General features: G+C 39.3%; 1 protein-coding gene across 1 annotated transcript in view; it reads right to left on the bottom strand.

Moving 5' to 3' along the window:
- Nucleotides 1-22,896, bottom strand: part of AK8 (adenylate kinase 8) — a gene marked incomplete at both ends in the record, with an annotated part of 68,279 nt that overhangs the window by 11,533 nt on the left and 33,850 nt on the right. The window contains one exon of the mRNA XM_084298765.1: nt 15,675-15,816. Within this exon, the coding sequence (XP_084154891.1) occupies nt 15,675-15,816 (142 nt within the window). The remainder of the gene's footprint in view (nt 1-15,674; nt 15,817-22,896) is intronic.

Genomic DNA, 22,896 nt, shown 5'->3' with positions numbered 1-22,896 from the left:
AGCACTACTCTGCAAAAGCAGGTTGCTTCGAGAGGAGGGAGGAATGCGAAGGGCAGAAGGAGAAGGCTGGCTGACAAAGGAGTAACTTAAAGCCTCAGAGTTAAATGTCACTCAGCAATTACATGATTAAAAGGTGCAACATATGATAGTCTTTTGTTTTACAACTTTTTGGACACTAATATTCTATGCTGACTTCAGCACAGAGAAAATATTGGTAAACTAAGCTGCAGGATTTTTTTTTAATACCGAGGAGCAGCAGAAATAGGTGGGGAGAGAGAAATATATTTAAAAAAATCCAGCAGGAAGGAGCTAGATTGCTGTGGTTATCGAGAATAATGCATCATGTTTTAACTTACATGGTTCGATATTCTAAAATACATGAGAGATGAAGGGGGCTGATTTCCCATCTGGGAAAACACTCGGTGTCTAATTCGGAGAGCTGCTGAGTTGTACCAGCTATTCATACCAACAACTTCAGTTTATTACACAAAGAATGGAGGGATTTACCATTTCTGCTGTTTTACAAAGCAGTCTCCCCCAGCTGACAGGCCACAGGATTTGATGAAACGGATTCTCTGGATTTGAAGAGGCCTATCAGTCAAGGTACTCCTGTCCTCACTCAGAAACAGACACATTCTTCTAGCAGTGAAATTCCCAACCCATACACAGAAGCACATCTAGTGCTGACGAAATTAGGTGCAGATGAATGTCACAAATAGATGCACTAAATTGTGGTGAGACCTCGAAATCTACTGAATAAAGAACAAGCTGGGTTGGTGTACTATTTCTGTAGGTCGATGATGAAGACAGTGAACTTCTGTGGGTCCCCAGCCAGGCATATTGCCACCCACCTGAGGAACACTGTGGTAATTCTTGATCTCCTCTCTAATTTAGAGCTTTACATTTCAAAGTGTTGTACAAATACCAACTAAACGACTTTCAAAATATCCCATTATGTAAAGCTTATAATCTGGTTCATCCCCTCCCTCACATCCGTTCCCTCCAGGAGAGGGCTGTGGCAAGCAGCCCCTGCGGAGCGCCCTCCCTGCTGCCTCCTCTGTTGGTCCCTGAGCCCAGGTACCTGCTCACCTCCTCCTCATGTGCTCCACCCTACAGCACACGACATGAAATCCCCTCTCCAAATCTGCCCGTCCCAGAGAATCCAAGAGGACGTGCCAGAAGCAAAACTCTGTGCAAAAACACACCAGTTTTAAGAGAGGTTTTGTTAGCTAGAGACAGCCAACAGCTGGTTCTCAGGGTAACTCTTTAAAATGTGCCAGCTTCTCTTTGACGTTCCAGTTATGAACCATCTCCCAGCCAAATGCCACAATATTAAACTAATAAAATCCATCTCTGTCCTCTTCTGCTGGAAACGTTCTGTTTTGTGTAAAGAATTACAGCAAACCAGAAAAGCAGAGAACCTCTGCAGTCCAATGCAGGTGTTCACCAGGGAGGCAAGAGACTTACACTCAGTGAATACATTTTTCTACAAAGCAGGATAACCCTTAAAAGTCCCTGAAAGAAGGGTTTTTTTTGGTCTCACTTCCTAGGACAGCACTCACAATAGCAGGGTAGGGGTTGTCAAGGTGGAAAAACGGGTGGGGGAAAAAATTTTGCACTACTAAAGAAAAAATATTTTTCATATAGTTTGACCCTCATGTTAGAAAGGCATTACACCAAAAAAAAAAAAAAAAAAAAAAGATAATTTTAGATTACCTCCTTTACTCAGAAGTGTTATATACTGATAGTTTGTTCCTAGCTTTTGGATTAACAAATGAAAAACTTTGCCTCATGATATTGGTTTAATAGGCGCTCTCTGAAATAAGGGATAATGATACCAGTTACACAGCAGGAAAACCTACCATTAACTAACCCATTGTGTGGTTGAGTAATGTGGAAACTGGATTGCCTGTTCTAGAAAACAGAAAGGTTGAATTGCTTTGCAGATAAAGTTGATCCTAAATTCACCTAAGCGGGCAGTGCCTAGGATCTGAGATCTGATCAGCCAGGTCCGTATCTGGACAGTTATACACACAGCTGAAAGCCAGTATGTGATATTGGTAGACTTTGAATTAAACACCTCTGAAATTTTATTATATCTATTGAATGTATTTGTGACAGCACCTGGGATAATAACTTGTTCATGTGCCTGTGCAGACAAATAGGATCTCGCACCCTGGGCCCAGAACCAGTGAACTGCATCAGTGTGGGCCTTACGTGGGGGGAAAGCAGAGGTGAGACAGAAGCCCAGAAATCACTTTCTACCAATGACTGCTACCAGGAACCGTCAAAACCTGGCAATGTCAAGAAATCAGAGGCACTGCAGAAAAGTATTTTCTTTGTTGCTTTTGAAGTGCCCTGGATACAATCAATCATACAGCAAAAACTTCTATATTTTGGTTCAATGTGGAAAGGGCTATTTGCATTTCAATATGCTCAACTTATCCTGCCAATAAAAAACACGGAATCATGAAGAAGAGATCAGGCCACTGGAGTGAAAAACAAGAGATGACATCCTGCAGACCTTTCAGATAAAACAGCTCCTTGCTTGTAACATTTCTGTTGATGTCCCAATATTTCTGAATGATTGGGTTTTCAAATGAGATCAGTCGGCATGCAAATGAGCAAACAGGATCAAGACATCTCCCATATCTGATTGGATAGAGAAATTATCAAAAGCCCCTTTTTTCATATCAAATTTCCATCACAAAAGGTCAAACTTTCAACTCCCATTACTTTTGCTAACTGCATTTCACTGTGCCTGCCAGCTCATTGCTACTGCTGTTTTCAGAGGAAAAAAAAAGAGAAGTAACAAATGATAACATCTTCTCCCACATCTGTCATCCAGGATGGACAAATATTTTCTAATCTTACTCTATTTTTCTCTACAGCACTCAAAAATCCTTGCAGCCAAAACATCACTTCTAACCTGATTAGCTATTCCTAGGTTGTTTTTATTTTTCTTACTGGTTCTCATATTTTTGAGCCTACAGACTGACAAGAGCACCAGCTGTGTTGCCAGAATGTTTGTTCTAAAATGTGGTCATTTAAAACACTTCTTGATGTGTGATTTTTTAAAATATATTTCCTTTTGTTGTCTGGCTGGACCAGTGCCTAAATACTCAAGTAATGAATGTTCCAGAAAAACAAAAGACAGAGACTCGGAGCATCATTTCCTCTGAAATCCTCAGGCAATTACATTTTCCCTTGCAGCCCATCCCTGACAACAAACGCTGTCCGTCCTTCTGCAGAATCTGTGGGTTGTGTGCTTGGATCAAAACCTACTACTTACTACTCCTCCTCATGTTATTGTACAATGAACTGATTTATGGGAATCTGGTTTTGCCCAACGTTTTTTTTTTTTTTTTATCATGAGAAGTAGTCATACGGCAGAAGATCTACTCAAATGCACTCAGATTACCTTGTCTTTTCCACTAATTCCACTACTTCCCTTCCTGACTGGGAACATCAGGCACTCAGTCATACAAGTAACAGAGTGCCTGAGGACACAGCAAGTATTCTCTTCTAGTGCTGTTGTGTTGCCTGGAGAAGTTACTGCCTCTGGTCCACACCCAGCTTTCTCCGGGTTGTCCCCTGGTAGAAGCTGCCACCAGATCTGCCAGAAGAACAGTGTGTCCCTCCATGTCCCTCCGACAGATGTTTTTGTCCCAACAGCAGAGCTGACAAGTGAGTTTGTGCGAGTCTGAGGTTCCAAGGCTTTGCTCTGCCTGCTCAAAGCACTCAGCTCCTGCAAATTCAGAGAACTTACATGGCACGTTCAAAGACAGCAGGAGCTCGGAGCTCCTATGTCTCATCTACCTAGGTTTAAAGCTGAATTTCGGAGCAGCTGAGATGGTCAGTTGGGCAAGCACAAAAAGATGAAGACATTAGTAGAAAGCACAGGACTCAATGTATTTTGCTGCTACTCAAAAATTCTCTCTCAACATTATCATCATTGTAGCATATATAACCCATCAGATTAGTACCTAGAGAGTTCTGCTCCTCTGATTTGCTCTGTTCCTCTTATTACTCAACAACTAAATGTTTCACAAAGCCATTTCCTACAGAAATATTTATGTTCCCAAATGTTTATTGGCCTCTCTGTCATGATCAAGCTTTTATGAGCACTCTATACAGAACTCTGAATTAAATACATAATTCCTTATCTATTGTATCTAGGCTCAGTGCCGTGTTTGTCTATTTTATACAGCGAGGCATTGCAGTGAACTACACAACACCTCACAGAAAAAACTAATTTATACAGTAAAGATATTTCTATCCACCACTGACTGTATGGGTTAGTGATTACAGACAGCTAATGAGAACCAGAAGGATGTAGGGTTTCAATTCCCACACAGACACTTATTTATCGTGCTAGGTTTCCTGAGCAACCTTTTTAGGTAATTTTGACACGTGTGCTGGAAGATGCTTCTTGTAAATGCTACACAGACACTTCTCCCTGACTTACTTCACATCACACAAGTGTCCGCAGCTACACAGTCACTCTCCCTCAATCAGCGTTAACAGCTGGACTCTTTATCCTTGCTGGCAGCTGCTGGTCTTACGCAGTAAACAGATCAGACTGCTAGCCAGCTCCATGAGCTATTCTCCCAAATTACTTCTTTCATTTTTGATTTTCCATTCTTCTTCTCCTCTCCTTATGACCAAAAGTGCCTGTGGTGATTTGCAAATGTTTGCACGTATCTAGTAAACTCCATCAGATCAAGGCAATGTTCTCAGCTTCTTTTGTACCCAGCAAATGCCAGCCCCAGAATGCAGCGAGACTTTGTGAATGTAAGATCAGCAAAATATTGGTAATTGTATTTTATCCACCAACCTTTACTCTTCACAAATCTATTACTATCGAAACACTAATCATCATGCCATCTAAATGGATACAAGGTCATCCTCTGCAAGGTTAAAATTTGTAGTGTTCTCTTTTTTCACCCGGAACACGTCTGGTCAAAGGTAGTTGGGGATGAACTGGGTATCTTAGTCAGTAGGTGAGGTCTGGAGTTCACATGATTTAATAATGGGCTCTTCAACATAGCAGAAAAAGTCTAATAAGATCCGCTGACAGGAAGCTGTATTTGACATTCCAGTAATGCTCAGAACTACGTCGTGGTTTTCTAACAAAGAGCACCCATGTCGCAAGCTTCTCAGCCTTCTGCTGGACTGATTAGTGCAGGCAACTTTTAAACAGAGCAGCGTTTTTTCATCTCCACAATGTTCAAACAAGACTGACTGTATCTGTTGTGAATTACAATGTGTTTGGATTTAACCAGGCAGAAGCTGACATCTAATCAAACAGGAGAAGATAGATTTTTATTCTTTTTAATGGTTTTAAATAATAATTTTTAAAAAAATATTCTTAAAACGTCCAAAAACTTTGCATAACTGTTTGTACCCGGTAATAAAGTGAAGGTAAGGGTACTCACTTTCACTTGCAGAGCATACATAGCAGGAAAGCCTGAAATACTAAGGGGTTATGGTTATTTTCTTCCTAATACAGCAGAGAATCCCTCCTAAAACCATAATGAATAAAACGCTTCTATAAAAATCAAACCATCCAGTTCTTCCAAGGGCAAAACTCAAAGGTTGTATAACTATTAGGGATTTCATACAACCACACAAATTCACTGGCACAGCCCTGCTGAGTGCACTAGGTAAGAATTAGATGTATTTAAAACCATCAGACATTCCCAGGGCATTTTTGTAAGGGTGGGGGGGCTGGACCCAGAACAGGCTTACGTGTAGGCTTCCAGTAAAGAGCGTCGCTGCCATTACCATAAATCACCCCTAGAATCAGTGATACAGAATCTTTCATTAAAAAAAAATAAAATACTGCAGCTTCTTTCAGAAGGACCGCCACTTGCCATTTCTTTTAGGTAATCAGATAGCTGTTAATTAATAAACCTGTCAGGTGAATCGTCCTGCTCCGGTCATCATTATCCATTCTGTAACAGAATCCTGCTATCATCACCACTATCCACCCCATAGCTTCCAGCTCAATTAACTTAATGCTATGCAAATGAGCGGCTCTCCTCATCATTAGCTTATAGCCCACAAATGTTAATAACATAATTGGGCCTTCAACAGGGTAATTAGACACGATTTCTTCCATTAGTCTTACAAGGCTAATTATTGTTGATAGGAAAGAGGGGATGAGTCCCAGTGCTGCATGCAAAGAGGGGCATCTGGTTAAAGCAAATATAGACAAAACATCAACAAGGTAAAACAACAGTTGAGATCTATAGCAGGGTCAGGTAGGGGTGGGGGAGAGGAAGACAGCACGCTTAGAAACTTAGGAACCACTGGAGAAATTCTCTGCAAGTCAGGAAATAAAAACTAATATCCAGCCTGAATATCGAGCTCTCCTATGCTTAGCAGGAAAACAAGATGATCAGAAGAAGCTCCTGTCAGGTTTTTGTAGACAGGACAACTTGGTAGCTGTACTGATTGAACTGCCTATGCTTGTAAGGCAAATGGAAAGAAGGACATCGGTGAGATGTCCAAGCTTCTCTTCTGCCATCACTAGTTTGCTGTATTTTACGGGATGATTTTTTCTGAGTAATAGCTACTTACTGGAAGAATCCCAGAACTGGAATACATGGAATTCCTTAGTAACCACCGAACAAAATGCATTTCAGCAATTGTTTGCTGAAAGTTAATAAAACCTTGGGTTCAGTATTAATGGACTGGCAATAACTTTTTTAACAACAACAAGCAGCAAGTTTTCAGGCTGCAATTACACTTCAAATGGTGGTATGAAAGCCAATGAAAGTTCTTATTCTAGTAATATCTACGTGCTCTCATACATGGCAGTTAGAAATGTACAACTGGAGACAGCATTCCATGAGGAATCTGCATTTTTCAAAGGAGAAAGTAATTTTTTAAACAAATGCAGCAAGTTTGCCATACCCATGACTTAGCTTTGATAGCTCAGTGTTTTACTGGAAACACAGCTAAGAAAATTATATGTCAATCTGAAAAGTCTGAAGGCTCAAGGGGTGGAGAAGACACGATTTCTCTATTTTGTTTCTGTTCTCTTCAACTTTGGTGCCAATGCAAGGCCAGTACAAATCCTCTGATTTCACTGAATACATGAGGGAGAACTCTTCCTATATACTTGGTCTGAAAATCAGTTTAAACCATGTTCACAAATGTAGCAGCATTTCCTGGAGGTTAAAAGAAATGCTTATTTCTTAACCTGCTATACCACAGTCTTTGGATAGCATAGTTTTACCAAAAAATCAGACTTCTCTGGATCAATGCAGTGCATATCAGTGGGATATTAATCAGCATTTGTATCAGAACAATCTTAGATGACAAATACATATATATTTAAATTTTGATCATATGCAAAGCATGATACGGGTCTTTCTAAGCTCAGAAATACAGTACCTGTTAGAAAAGGACAAGATGAAAATCTCCGTGGGACAGAGAAAAGCCTTACCCAAAATGTATTTCAAGCCTCACAAAGGACACAGTTTTATAATGCATAGCTTTATGAACATAATGCATTTAGGGACAGAAATTATAATCCTTATGCGGCACAAAAACACTGGGTCACCACTTACACCTGAGCCAAAGGACACCAACATAAGTGACAGTGATTAATACATTTATGTGACTGCAGGTGATCCAGACCAAGGGAATTAGATCCAGTGCACCTATCAGACATAGGGGATCATTCCAACATCTTTCCTGCAGAATAAACTATGACAGTATTCAGCTCCACTCTCTTAAATTGCCCTGCACTTGCTAAATTTACTTACTAGAAAATTCTGAGCAAATATCTTGTTCCAAGGCAAACAGCAGTAAATCCACTGATGTTTTAATGAAGATTACACTTTCTAATCCTCATGGTAATGACAAACTAGTCTCCATTCAATATGCAATATTACTTGACAGTTTTAATCACCCAAGCCGTATTATATTTGCTACAGACTGATGCACTTGTCTTCCCAGATCTTCAGCATGGAGAATCTAAGCAAAAGCAGCATAATGCCTGTTCTGCCTGTGGGTTTCAGCACGGGCCAACTTTGCCAGCCACACTAGCTCTGAGTAACGGCTTACTTTGGGATTAGTCTCAGATCCAAAGAGACTTCTAAATCAGAGCGCGGCTGGCACAATCTTGTCCTAAGTTTTTAATTAAAAAATCCTGAATTTTAGGAATCATAGAGTTCAAAGGTAAGGCACATTTCTAACGTATTTAAATGTGACTGCTGAAAAATCAGACAGCAAATGCAGTTATGGATTTTCATAAACTAACCTTTAACATGTACAGATATAACAGTGACCTTTCTAAATTTACTGAGAATATTCAGCCAGCTTTTGCTATCACACCACTGAAGTAAATGGCAAGTGATCAACCACCTGAGATGCTTGACAGCACTGGCCAACCCTCCTTTTCCTATTGTGCTTTCTCAGATACTGTCTCTATCCACTGTTCTCAAACATTCAAAACACCCATTAGTTTTATCAATCTGCATTCTTTTACCCAGTGTGTATTAAAATGTTGCCACACCACTATAATTGAAGTTTTCCTCCCCCAGGTTTATTTTTCAAGTTCTGATTCCAGTTGGTTCTTGAAATAAGTGTTTCCCTTACAAAAATCTCCTTAATCTCAAAAAATAAGACTCGTGTATATATGGTTCTCTTTGTGTGTGAACTACTGATGAAATTAAGGTAAAATTTTGAAAAATGGCTGCTTTAGTCCATGAAGAAATATTTAGAACTGACAACAGGTCTGTGAGTTTGGTAAGCTCTCAGGGATGCTGTTAGGATTTTTATTCACAGGTTTGGGTCACCAAAGCAAAGAGAATTCAGAGGGGAAAAGCATAGGTTAGATGATCTGACTGCTATTTAAATGGTAACACTTTGATTTCCCATGACTATTTCATTCTTTGAACAAAAGTTGTCTCAGGTGAATGCCCTAAACTGTCTTTGTTGATTTTAGAGATCAGATCCATGAAAGTTGTCATTGTGAATTAGGGTTTTAAAAGTCTGGTTCTTCTTTCAGGCAGTTCTCAGATCAACATACTCTCCCCTCACAAGATGGAAACGCGCAAGTTCCTAATGTACCGACCACAGGACACCCCTGCTCTCAGGTTCCTGAAAAATATTGGAAGAGATTTTTCAGTGCAAACACGGCAGAACTTGGCTACCAAGTTCAGTAATCTTCAGTTTCTTGTAGGAAATCTCTGTCTCTTTCTCTTTCTAATTAGGTGTTAAGTTCAGAAAGGCAACCTTTATGCACGTGGCTTCTTTACAGAAAAATGGTTTCAACATAAGGGAAAACAGGACAGAAGTCTTCAGGTTTCCTAATGTCTCTTCTTTTTTAAGGGTAGCAACTGCAGAAAAATATCCCTTCTTTCAGCAGCAAAAGGAATGAAAGGATTCTGCGTGTGGTTTTGTGTCCTTAAAAAAATAATAATAATAAAATCTTGGCTTAGAAGTAGAAGCTTTTCTTCTTTCTCTTCCTGGAGACTTAGGAAGCTTGCTGAGATCAGAGATCTCCTTAATTGCTATATCCAGGATTTCACCAAACAAACTCCAGCCATCAAAAGGAGCTTGTATGAGGTGACTTCTAAAAATAATACCTGCCTCCCATAACTGAAGCCAAATATACCTCCTATTCTTGCTGGAGCAGAGTAAGAAACGAAGTAATGTTTGCGGTAGCAAATGCAGCATCCCACAGAAAGTCCATAGAAGGATTTTGCTATTCAGATGAGTGTTATTTTAGGAGCAAAGAGAGCACAATCTACTACGGAAGAAAAGGAAAACGGAGAATAAGGATTCTCCATTGACGACCAAACCTTAGGAATCTGTTTAAGGAGCTGCTTCTGTCAGTTTTGTGCTGGGCTAAAGGCTGTGTGTGTGCTGCTTTTTGCACTACATGTGAAGAATTAGTTGACACTATAAAGTAACCTGTGGGCATGACTGCTTGATAGAGCCTTGGTGCCAGAGCAAATGTATGCCTTTTTATGCACAGCTGTTACGCAAAAGGTTAATGGGATAGTATGCTTCCCTAAAATATTTTGCCTATTATGCAATGTTCAGTGACACCTCTTGCAGTAGAGGTGGATCAGGAAAACAAAGGTAACTGCCTTCATTAAGACCTGCCAATGAACAAGGTAAGTCTGTAAAGACTTGCACCAAGAGACCACACAATGGCTGAATTATTGTAGCTCAGAAAAGGCTACGGGGTAGCAACCGTGGATTAAAAGGATCCCACTCACTCAGTGGGAGCAATCAAGCAGACGAGTCAATCACCAGTCCAGGTGAGAGGAAGACCTGTTCATTTTGTCTGATAAGCACAATCTATACTGGATTTTGGTGGGGAAAAACCCTTGTATTTGTCTCTAGGCCAGGGTGTTCTGCACCCCAGAGCATAGCTACGCAGTTAATGTATAGTCAGCATAGCTAAGAGGGTGAGCACATCATTTTACAAATGATGTTTCTATTTCATAAGCATACCATTGATCTGTGGAAGATCCTCTGTCCTGCCCCCTTTAGCTCCCAGTGACTCTCCCATTAGATTTTACCAGACCAGTCTGCTTGGCATTGAAGATTTGAAGGAGGAGGATGTGCGTACCTATGGTGGGAGCATTGATGTGCAAAGTGATAATAAAAAGGAAAACAATTAGCATTAGTGAAGACGACAGTAAAAAAATGTCTCTAGTAAGAAGGAAGTGTTTCTAATCAGAAGAGACAAAAATAAAGAACGATTGAAATGGAAATTGATCTATTATTTTTTACTACTTTCTTTAAAAAATAAGCCATAGGTCATTTGGATTTACCTGTTTCTTCCTGTCCCTTGTGTAGGCAAAATGTATTGTACTGATTTAGTACCTTGATTACCAAGTCATTTTTCTGCATTTTTCCCTTTATAAAATTTCTTCTTTGTTACTCATCATTTTTTTAATGCCATCAATTAAAAATACCTCTATTATAAATACACAATAGCTATCATTTAAATTAGGCCAAAGTTTTAAAAATGCCCTGTAAGATTTTTCGTGTCAGAATAATTCAATCACTATTATGTTTCCTTGATGCAACTATTTTGGGACTTAGCTTGTTCCTTGATAGGATTTTAATTAAGTCATTTACATTTAATTTCCAAATATGTAGCTGTTACAGAAGCCAGGAAGGAAAGGGGGGAAAAAAAAGAAACCTGAAGACAGCCTATCTTTAACAAAAATATTTCTGATATAAAAAATGAATCTGAGGAATACATATTCAGTGATAAGTATTCCAGTCCATGTCTGGTAAACTCTCAGATAATGGCAGCATGGTAGGGTCACTGGGGTTCTATTAGCTCAATTAATGAGGAGTAAGATAAGGCTAACACCTAGCTCTTCAAACGGCTAAAAAATAGAGCTGGTAGTAATGGAGTTATTAACCTTCACCAGCCATTGAATTTTGCTGCTGATTCAAACTCCATTTCCTAGTTCAGGCCTCCATTAATAGGCTGTTTATTATCCCTAATCCACACTGGGATCAGCTGCAGAAATATGAAAGCCCCATGTAAAGACCAAATAGTTAAAAAAATATAAATCTTTTTTTTTCCATTATGATTTTTTTCTTTTGTTCTCAGCATATTCACAGATTCTGTCTCAGAAATTATGAACTTCATTATTCTAAACTGTTTGAATACCAGTTCTTAGTAGTGTGATGAAAAAGAAGTGTTAAAAATATGTAAAAAGATCGCTTAACTGGGGATACAGCCACATCCTTTTGAAGACCAAATAAAACAGAGCTGGAAACTTGTATTGGAGAAGCTACTGCTGTTTATTTTCTCTACTGGGAAAGAAAAAGCTTTAGCATTGGCAAAATGGGTATTTGAAATATATTATACACTTCTTTTGTTGTACCAGTAGGTCAACCCTTAAGCTCATCCATCCCCTCCTGAATTTTGTCCATTTAGTGTGTTGTTGGCCATATTTCTTTTGTGTTTGCTGAGATGGGGACTGACAGCGTTATTTGCCTAACACAGGGAGACTGTTTGAAGTTTGTAGGTACTATTGTAATACAATTAATCAATACCGAGATATAACAATCGACCCTGGATTCAGAACAGATGGAAAAAACAATGCAAGTGATGTAGCAGAGGCACTGGGAATCCCAGAACACCCTTAGCAGTAGACCCCACTGGAACAGATGGAAGGAGTGGTTTTATCAGCTTGTAGAGAACTAACACAAACTGCGCTATAATTTTAACTACAAAGATCTTGAGTTAGAGGGTCCTTAGGCTCTTTCTCACTGAGTTTTCCAATATCATTTCAATGAAAGGGTCTCTGTGTAGTCACCGTTGTCTACACACGCAAGACATTCCTCCAAAATTTATCACAGAACCATTTTATAACAGCAGATGTTAATGGAGATCCAAATAAAGATATAAATAAAATAAAACATTTGTGCTACTATACATACATCCAGCATGCAGTGCTACCCTGAAAACTGAGTGAAGTTCTGGTTGTCACATCGTAGAAAAGAAACAGCTAGAATAACTAGAAAAGCTACAGAACAGCAAGACAGCATAATCAGATGAGTGAAATGACTTCCAAGAAAGGAAAGGATAAACACATCAAGATTCTTTGCATAGGAAAGAGACGGCTGAATCAGAATATACAACAGGATATAAAATCAGGAGTGTTACGAGAGGATGAACAGGGAAGGCTTATAAATGTTTCTCATAACAGAAGAAAGGAACCCCCCCAAAACCACAGTTTTCATACGACACCCAATTAAAAAGTAAAACTCCTTGCTATATGATTTGATTGAGGCCAAAAGTATAACACGTGGAAAAGGGACTATAAAGTCAAGGAAAATGGGCTATTAGACATAGTTGTCCAGATGACCCTCTGGCTCAGGGAATCTGTAAACTGCTGATTGCCTTAAACTGGCCTGGAACCAGCAGACAGCTGGTCATGAACCAGCTGAAGCTAATGACGAGAGATATACAACAGATGACACTGTTGCTGCTAAATCTGATTTTAACTATGTTTGGGAGAGAATAAGAGACAAGAAAGATTTTGCAAAATACTAAGAGTTTTCTGCATATTAGACCTACCCAGCGCTATGCTATATATTTCTTGTTATATATATATAATGCTTAAACATTAACAATGAAAAAAAAGCTAAAATATCTATTTACACTCATTTGGATGAGGAACTGAATTCAGTCCTTTGCAAGTTCTGAGCTTCAGATGCCAACCTGTAATTGTATTTGGATTCCCACTTACCGTAGGCACTAAGTGGTTAATGACGTTCTTTCAGTAGATAGCTGAGAGACCACTAATAGATTCAGCTTCTTATTTGCCCTAAAGGCTGCCACAGTTCAATACGATTAGGATCCTGTCCACTTAAGCGATAACTGCTTCATGGGGAGGAACATAGAAAGCAATACATGGCTCTCCTCTCAGTATAGGAAGAGTAGTTCTTTGGGAGACAGGTTTTGTCTGATACAAGGCAGGTTTACCTGCACCAGTCTGTAAGCAAATCTTTGGTCTTCTGCAAATTCTAATTTAACGAAAACCTTATACCTTACTTTTTCACTGGAAAATGAATTATTTTCCTTTTTGTTCCTGGGCAGTTCTTTGGATGCAGTGGCTGATGCTGTATGAGTTTTTTTTATTATTACATTTTAACAAACTTTATAGCCCATTTTGTTTGTTTTCAAATAACTTTATTTTCCTTCTTTTCTGTCATCAATTACTAGGTTTGTTTTTCTTTTCATAAGATGGAGGAGTCAGGAGACTGATCCTGCTCAATGCTGTATAATTTAGTATTATGTGTACTAGCTTTATGAGGTGGGAGTCAGATAAAACATAGTATTTGAACACTAACCATTTATTAGCTCTAAGGAATAGATTTATGACTTGACAACCAGACAATAACTCTGTGTTCTGATCAGCCAAAGAGGTCTACTTTGAGTTCAAAACACAGAGTAACATACTCTTTCACAAATAATTTTGTTTACTGATGTGACTAGATTTTAATAATAAACTTGATATATATGTAAATTTATTTTAATCTAATTTCATCAACAGAGTCCTCCTAAAAATGAGACTTTGTAGATTGTTCTATGTCTGATTTATAGATTTCTGCATCCTATTCCCAGATTGATTTCAAGGCTATAATTCTATCAGGGTTTTCTCCTGATGTCAGAAACACTACCTCTGCAGATAGTGTTTTATAACTAGCATCACAACTGCAACTGAATTACTGCCCTGCTATCCTATGCTGCAATATGTCCTTTTGTTTATAATCACCCTCTCTCCCTTATACACCTACTACTTCAGCTGCATGGAAAATAACAGCTCCAAAATCAATCAGGTAGTATGATGTCTGTTTTTGTCCCCTACTTCAACCCCTATGTAAAACAGAGGGGACCAAATTCTTAACTCAGATATGAATGTGCATAGCTCTTTAAAGAAAATGGAAGCTGAGCAAATGGATGAGTGCAAAATTTCTACACGGAGGATCTTATAACAAGTTGTTCTTCCTCACTTGATGAGGTCTCGATCCTGCAAAGGAGCACACATGAGTATTCACAGTGATCTCATGTACTCAGATACTTGTTTAGGGACTCAGCACCTTCTTTTTAAGTGCATATGAAGAATAATCCATGGGAAATGTTATTTAACTGAATCTAGCATAACTATCAAAATTCCTTCTCTTTTTTTCATGAGATAGACTCTTATTTAGGATGTACTTTAAATTACTGTCAATAAAAGGCTACTGCCATTTTCACATAATTTAATTTTCAAGGCTTGATATAGGAACTGCTAGCTCCTTCCGTTTTCACTCTCTTCCTTTCTCTTTACAACTCAAACTTACACTTTCACATCTTTCCACTGTAAATTGTACCCTGTATAGGCAGCGTGAGGGTGTGGAGGGCAGGCTGAAGGCAGCTGTAGAGAAGACACAGGAAGAGTACCTTTGCCAACTTAAACCCTTTTAAGGACAAGCATTTGGAAAGCATAAAAACCATAAAGTTCAAATGCACAGTTTTGGAGTGGATGTTATGTCAGCCAGTGGTATGGACTAAACCAAGAACTGTAGGGGAATGAAAAAGCCTCTCGATTTTGATGAGTAGGCCAACACTTCAAATGCTCGCAACTTTTGGACTAGCTGTGAAGAGTAACCCCATTTTATTTGCCTGGATGTCATAACAGCTCTCTTTTGATGCTCATTTCTCTTATATTACATTTCTGAACACTTCATTATAGCTCAAATAAAATATAATTCTCATGTTGTTTTTAATTATTTCACAAAACCCAAAAGTCTCATAATGAGCTCCTTGCAGTGCTAATATATTTCCATGATATTATGCCAATGCTAAAGTAAGAAGATGTAGATCCCCTTCCTGCTGCAAATAAAATACACCTTCCTGATATAATCCATACTTTAATCCGTTTCTTATGGATTGCCTTTAGAGGTAACTGAGACAAACAACCAGAAGAACAAATTCTCTCTTTCACAATTTGGTAACCTGGTGGATTTGTAAGGCCAGTGCTCTATTTCCCACTCTCCAGGGATAAGAGCCCTTTTCTAGATGTGTAAGGAATAAACAAATAAGATGCAGCAGCCTATATAATGTCAGCAAAGATCTGTGTCTTTCCACAGACTTGTCATATATGTAACATGCTAAATATGTACCTTACCTGTTTGGAATAATACGTGCTTTTTGCAGCTCTTCTCCCTGTTCTATGTCTCTTGGGAAGCCACGAAGCACCCAACCATTGGTCATGCAGTCTAGGGCATTTAGGCGATCTGCCAGGATCTTCATAACAATGTTGTCTGGGACTGCAAAGGATTAGAAAGATGATGTTTATTTTGTATGCTAAGATTGAAATTAAGGAGGTTACACGCTACCTTTTTCTGGTGAGACTGCTACATGAACTAAAAGACAAAAAAAATACAAACATGTTTACACGTGACAGATTTTGGAAAGAGGAACTACTGCTGACTCTGCCTGTTTACTGTGTTATCACTGAAACCCCAAAATCATAAGGAACTGTAGGACTACAGCAAACTATTTGGTAAAAGCAGATGCTCCCATAGCTTTGCAATGTACTTTTTCTCTTAGCCATCCTCAGCTGATGTCACATCGAAGCGTGTGACATAATCTTATAAAAATGCAAAAATAATGACCTGAGTTGTGTAAAAGAAATCCTAAAACAGGGAAAAAAAATGTCTGTAGCACTCTGTATTTAACTTAGGAGATCATAATGGTTCTGCCATAGCAGGCTAGAAGTGATATTTCTCTATTTTGCCCAAAGGCTTGAAGATTTTATAACTGAAAACAAATTTCTAAAATGTATTTCAACTACTGTAATTACTACACCGATGACTCCATAATTGTAGAGATAAAAGTTCTCTTTCCTCTATTATTATTTATCTTTAGGACAAGAGAGTAACAACAGCAAGATTCTGATCAAGCTTGCAATTACTCTACAGCTTTTAAAATTGTATTTATTCAGACACAGTAGTGAGGAGGTATCCTGCATATTTTCCACTATAGTCTTCATAACTAAAAATATTTTTACCAAGATATTTAAATTTACATCTTTTTTTTTTTTTTAATAGGAGAATTCATCTCGTTCAACAAGAGTGCCTATAAATTTTCCAAAGATCTTGCAATGTATTGGGTTTCATGTCAAATAACTGAAGAAAGGTCAGCAAAATCACCTCAAGCTACTTCCCAAAGAAGCAGCCAAAACAATTTGCAAGAAGCAATGAGAGCCCCTTCTCTTTATTTGTACAGTATGTCTAATACACTGTTGCCTCTCCTGGAAACAAGCAGTAAAAAATGCTACATAAATCCACATCACGGGATGTTGATGTTTTGATACTCACCCTGCCATTGCATCTGCATACAAAAATACAACAAGTTCTTGTAGGAGAGTGTATGCGTCAGACTCCTAACAATGCAATTCGCTTTAGGACTAGCTGACAGGAACACGCCTGTATTTTAGTAGAGTATATTATTGTCAGTGCACATTTATACCCTGGATACAAGCAGGTTTTAAACCACAATAATAGAATCCATTTGCTTCCTGAAATTTAACATTTCCTCAAGACTTATGCCTCTATCGTGAAATTCATTACCTCACCTTCAAGTAATCAAATTACTGAGTTTACAGAATTGCACTCAGAACTCAGTGTACCAGCAAAAACAGAGGAAAACCACAGGGAATTAATTAGAAGACAGATTAGTGTATTAATTGAGGGTACCTGCTTCACATTATTAAAAAATAATAATCAAACCCAAGTTAAGGAAAGCACTGTTCTCCATCTGCTAAAAGAAAAAAAAAAAATGGAATTGAATAAAATCATTACCAGTCACTTGACAGAGAGTAAAATGGCAATGCAAAACTAGGCATTCCATTAAAAATAGGATTCATAAAATTAGCAGCAGGCAGAAACATTATTAGACAGATGTTGCCTATCTGGCTATATGAGACCTGAGCTGCAGGCAGGCATGCTGGGGATAAGAGGAGAATTAACTGAGCTCTTTACAGGTCAGTTCTTCTCCCCAACCTCCACGTTACAAGAACTAATACTAAACCAAGACATACCAGTAGGAAAAAAATAAAAAATCCCTCTTGCTCTTTCCCCAAAATGTATTCCATACAAAGACTGGTTGGAATTTTCCTGGTACTCATGAATTTCTGGCTGTAACACTAAACTTGCTATCTTGATGTGTGTTGTTTTATCATGATTCCTGTTGGAATCATTAGCATGGATTGACAAAGATGCCAAATGATGGGATTTTTTAAACATTTTCAGAATGCTTACAGACATCTCTGCAAGGGAGATGAATGAGACCTACAAACCCATGCATAAAATTGCACTGAAGCAGGATTTTGCCAGAGCTGATGTTCCCTGTCAGATGAACAGGGAATCGGGGCAAGTACTTAAGCCCCAGGAATGGCAGAGAAAAATAAGTGGATACAGCACGCTCTCCATCTTTGGAGGTTCTCCAGTTCCAGGAGTCAAATTGCTTCCAATCTGCATATGGCAAGGAGAAATATCTACAAGAAATGAAAAGGTAATTGTGATGGAAAGCAGGAAACATCTCTTCATCTGATCACTTCCCATCAGTCTTCTGTGAAGACTGAGGATCAAAATCCTCCAGTTTGGTGACTGTTTCTAAAAAAAAAAAAAAAAAAAAAAAAAAAAAAACAGAAGCAACTGCGTTGTTTTTTGTGTTTTTTTTTTTTTTTTTTTTTTTTTTTTTCCTCCAGAAGAGGAAAAAAAATCTAGCAAGATGATGTAACAATTAATCAACAATTTAGCTAACACCACATCAGGTTGTTGGTTCTTTTGAGCAGTACTGGGGATACGTGGTAACCCTGATACCTTGCTAATTTCAGTGATGACTGACTAGAAGGTATCAGCAGTGCACTTCAGATTGTTTGTACACTCATGTACATATATACATCACTGAATAATATAGATGCTTACATATTTTCTGTGCCTCCCTCTAAAGCTTGATGGTGAGAAATAAAACATAAACAAGTCAGACAGCAAGCTCTGCTCTCCTCTTGATTAGCAAACATACCTATCACTTCAACACAATAGGGGAACATAGCTTGTTGGCTGTTCAATGGCATTACAAAGTACATCAGCTGCCCTTGAACAGGAACAGTCACACTTAAAACAGCTGCATTAAAACTGTAAAACATCTTCCACAGACCAGAAAAAAAAAATATGAGGGAAAAGGAAAGAAAGAAATCAGTATTATTTGTATTTGCTGTGGTATAGACAGAGTAGGTAATGAAGAACTGTGCAGTATGGTATTCCTTTTCACTCATGTGGAACTGTCTCTGGAATGCAAGGGAAATTAATAACCTATAATTGGAGTGGCACACAATCTGTAAGTAACTAGCCATAGGTCTCTTGGCCTTTAGCACATGAACCAAAGGGCTATATAGCAAAGCAAAATTTACAGCTTTTCTGATGAGGCAGTCAATCTACACGTTTTAAGTAGATTATGAAGCACAAGAGCTTTGAATAATCAATTCCTTTTCAACATAAGCTTCTGTGAGTTTCCAACTCTGAAAGTTGGGGAAATGAAGCTCTAGAGAGGTTTTACTTTATCATTAGAGAGGTCCAAAGATAAGTTTCTTGTAAAAATTACAATTTGCTACAAAGAGATAGCCAGACTAGGAAATGTGGCAGCACATCTCTATTAAGGAGCAAAATCCAGGTACAGGAGTAAAATCCACCCTCAGAAGTAATTCTGCAGAGCAGCTGAGCTACAACGATACCCAACGCTGAGAGCAATGTACGTAGCTGTGGACCAAGTTCCTGGTGAGCCTCAGAAACAGCATACATGGCAGAACAGGGCCACAACCAACTTCATATAGAAAGGCAATTCATTCATGCATATGTTCTTGCCTAATGTCAGTACCATATGACATATTTCCTTTATTTTCCAGCCTGTCTCAGACACATTAATAGGCTAGACTACACAGTTGAATTAGCAGCTGTGGACCTACATAGCGATCTAATCAATTCAAGGGTAAGATCAGGCAGGACACAGGGAACAGAAGCTTAAAGTACTGCTGCTTGTGCTGGAACTGCTGCGTAGACACCTAGAAATTTTCTGTCTCCATGACTGTCAATCAGCACCTTCCAGCAGACCATTTAAAAATAAATTTACTTCCTAGAGCTTCAAAGCTTTTCACAAGTAAAAGGTACTTCTCATTGAAAAGTACTTCCTCATGAACTCATGGGAGTGTGGCCTATTAGCTCTTGCCCAACCCATAGATCTGCATGACTAATAGAAAACCCTATCAGGCAATCAGTTGACAAAATCATACCATCTGCTCAAGACAAAAGTAACAGAACATTAAAGGCACAGTCTGAAAGGCAAAAACAGTACTTGAGAGATTACACAGCACTGTTCTCCAATAGCTTCAATGCTGTCAGTGCTCCAAGCTATACAATTATCATATTTAAATTGATTCCTCCTCCATACACTTCCCTTTAAAACGGACTTTTGATGGGTATTGACTCACTTCTCCGATGTTATAAACCCTTGATTCAAAGTACAGCATAAATGCATTTGCAGGTATAAATTGTCAGCTTCATGCTATAAAAAGTTTAAGGTCCTTTAGACAATATTGTCCGTTCGCTCTTTATACTTCTCTTGCAGATTTTTTTTTAGCTAGGTCTGAAGACTTTCAGTGCTAATTCAGATGCCTGAGGCTTGATCCCAGTACTTGACAGTTAACATCTTGCCCTGAGTATAAGCTACTGCCAAAGGCTACTTTCCTGGGTTGTCCTGTCAATCCTAAAATTAGCAAAGCATGCGATTTGGTTATTTTATTGCTCTATGAACTCAGCTTTATTCACATTGGCTCATTTTATTTGGGTCTTTCAGAGAAACATTCTGTTTTCTTGCCTACGTTACAGTCCTCAGATTGCCTGGATTTATTTCTAACGCTCTCGAAAATGATTTCGCAGCGATTCACCACCGTGTAAATCTGACCAATAGTTTAACTAAATCCTGCCAGTGCACCAGACGCCTGAAAACGGGCTTATTATTATTTTTTATTTGTTTATTTCAGAGCAAATCCCGACTCCTGCACAGAACAAGAACCACAAAACCCCTCCAGAGTGAGGTGGGGTTGGCGGCGAGAGGCCGCGCTTCGCCCCGGGGCAGCGCCTGGGCCTGGCCGGGGGAGAAGCGCCTGGGCCCGGCCCGGCGACGAGGGCCCGGCCCGGGGCGAAGCGCCCGGGCTCGGCCGGGGGGGAATCGCCTGAGCTCGGCCGGCTGGGCCCGGCCTCTCGCTGGTTGTGTGCCGCCACCTGCCGGGCACGATGGCACCGGCATGGCCAGGCCGGGCAAGCAGCTTCCAAGCGGCCCCGGTCTGGGCTATTCGCGAAAATCGCGGGCGCCGAGCTCCCGGCCGCCGCCGCCGCCTCTCTTCTTCTCTCGGGGCCGGCACATAAAGAGGCGCTGGAACAAATAAAAACCGGCGTGGCATGTGCAAAGCACTGCAACGCGTGTTTAATAATCTCGTCAGATGGAAAACGTGCACGGAAATAGTTGCTGCTTGCTCATTTTATACCTACAGCACTGCTGACTTTCCCTAAGAACTGGAATGATTATTTTAATGCAGCAAAATAACGATGATAAAATGTCTGATGTACACATTTTAGATATTTCTGTCTCTTCTAATATACTAAAGACTTTACCCTCCTCCCTCCCCCCAATGTTTGTTGTCATTTAAAATAAAAACTATCTGTACTAAGGAGAAATGCCAACAACGTTTCTAAAGCAGATATATGTGATCCCAAAGCATCAATCAAACAATCCGTGATAAATTAAGACTTTCAGATATGGATGTTGAAGTGATAGGAGCACATCATTCTTTCTCACAGTTATCAAAGCAGAGATTCAGGAATCTACGTCTGTTCCCCTTCAGTGACGAGGTAAGAATCCAGCCCCCTGCACTGCTTTACCTGTTAGTGGCATCTTCAGTTCAGCAATGGAAATTCAGTCCAAACTCGGTACTTGGTATTAAAAGAAAAAAAAAAAAAAAAAAAAAAAAAAAAAAAGAAAGAAAAGGCATTTTTCCCTCTAAAAATAGTCCTTGCAAGGTTTTCAGCGTCTGTGTATTTGCCTAATAACCCCGGCTATCCAGGAGGCACAGGATGATCTAGTGGGCTGACACTAGGGTCAGGATCCACACACCTGGGTTCCCATCCACGCTCGTTCACTGATTGCAGGAAGGCTTGACCTGAATTAGGTTTTCTGCCTCAGTTTACCCACCTGCAAAACAAAAGCTACTCTGAATTACCTCACAGGTATGTTTCTAACTTGAAAGTTTCTAGAAGTAGCAGCATAGCATATATTTTCACTACTAGCTTTTAGTCCTTCCGCTTCTGCAGAGAGAATAGAGCTAAACACCAGACAGTAAGCACAGCTCTAACCCAGGTAATGCATCATTTCCAGGATAATCAAAGATACCTATTTCTTCCTTATTTTTAAACTAGTTCAGCTCAACTGAAGAGCACAGGGCTTGTGACAGGACAGAATTTGGCCTATAAAAAGCCTTTTTACATTGATAATATTCAAAAAAAGAAGAAATTTAGTCTGACAACGTTGGTGAAAAAAAAACTTGGCTTTCTATACCAGATACTGACTCACCATGTGATGAGAAGAGAGGACGTTACAGGGTTTGTTGTCCTTTATCAGTGATGCCTGGTGCCAGCAGGCACTCCAGATCTGTCACAGTCCTGCATCTCCCCTTGCTGCTCCCCCCAGTGCCTACCATCCACATTAAAGGGACATTCAGCCCTCTAACCCAAACAAATTAGCAGGGCACAGTAAACCTAGCGTCACCCTGGCTCACTTTACGGTTACGTAGAGAACGGTGAATGAATGCAATGTTTCCAAAATATAAAGTGATATACAAGAGCCGTTAAATGTTCTGCTTGTCATAAAAAAGCATTTCATACAGGAGCCTGATTCTGTATGGATGGCTCCCAGTGAATTAGAGTCAAAGCCAGAATTTGATATTAAACTCTGAAGACCATAAAAAGGGATGCTTCCAATGCATTTTCCCTTCCAGTTATCTCATAAAAACTCATGTGATTTCCTCATCCCAAACTGCAAACAAAAACAACAAAAAACCACAAACAGAATCAAAGCCTTTTGCCCAGGAGCTAGTGCTGCAAGAAAAGTAGCAGGGAAGGAAATAAAACATTTCCAAGTTTTTTTTTTTTCCAAATGACTGTCTGCAATAGAGATCAAAATAAATAAAAGGGCCACAGCTTCACTCAAATCCATGAGGGCTTTTTGGCTCTTTGGTGGTGCACCATGCTCCCCCATGACAAAAACCGGGGACCATGGGCATGGTACTTTGT

Source organism: Netta rufina (assembly GCF_964035555.1).
Source record: "Netta rufina genome assembly, chromosome: 20".
Classification (NCBI taxonomy): domain Eukaryota; kingdom Metazoa; phylum Chordata; class Aves; order Anseriformes; family Anatidae; genus Netta; species Netta rufina.
The sequence above is the reverse complement of the archived record's forward strand: the minus strand, read 5'-3'. Positions and strand labels throughout refer to the sequence as shown.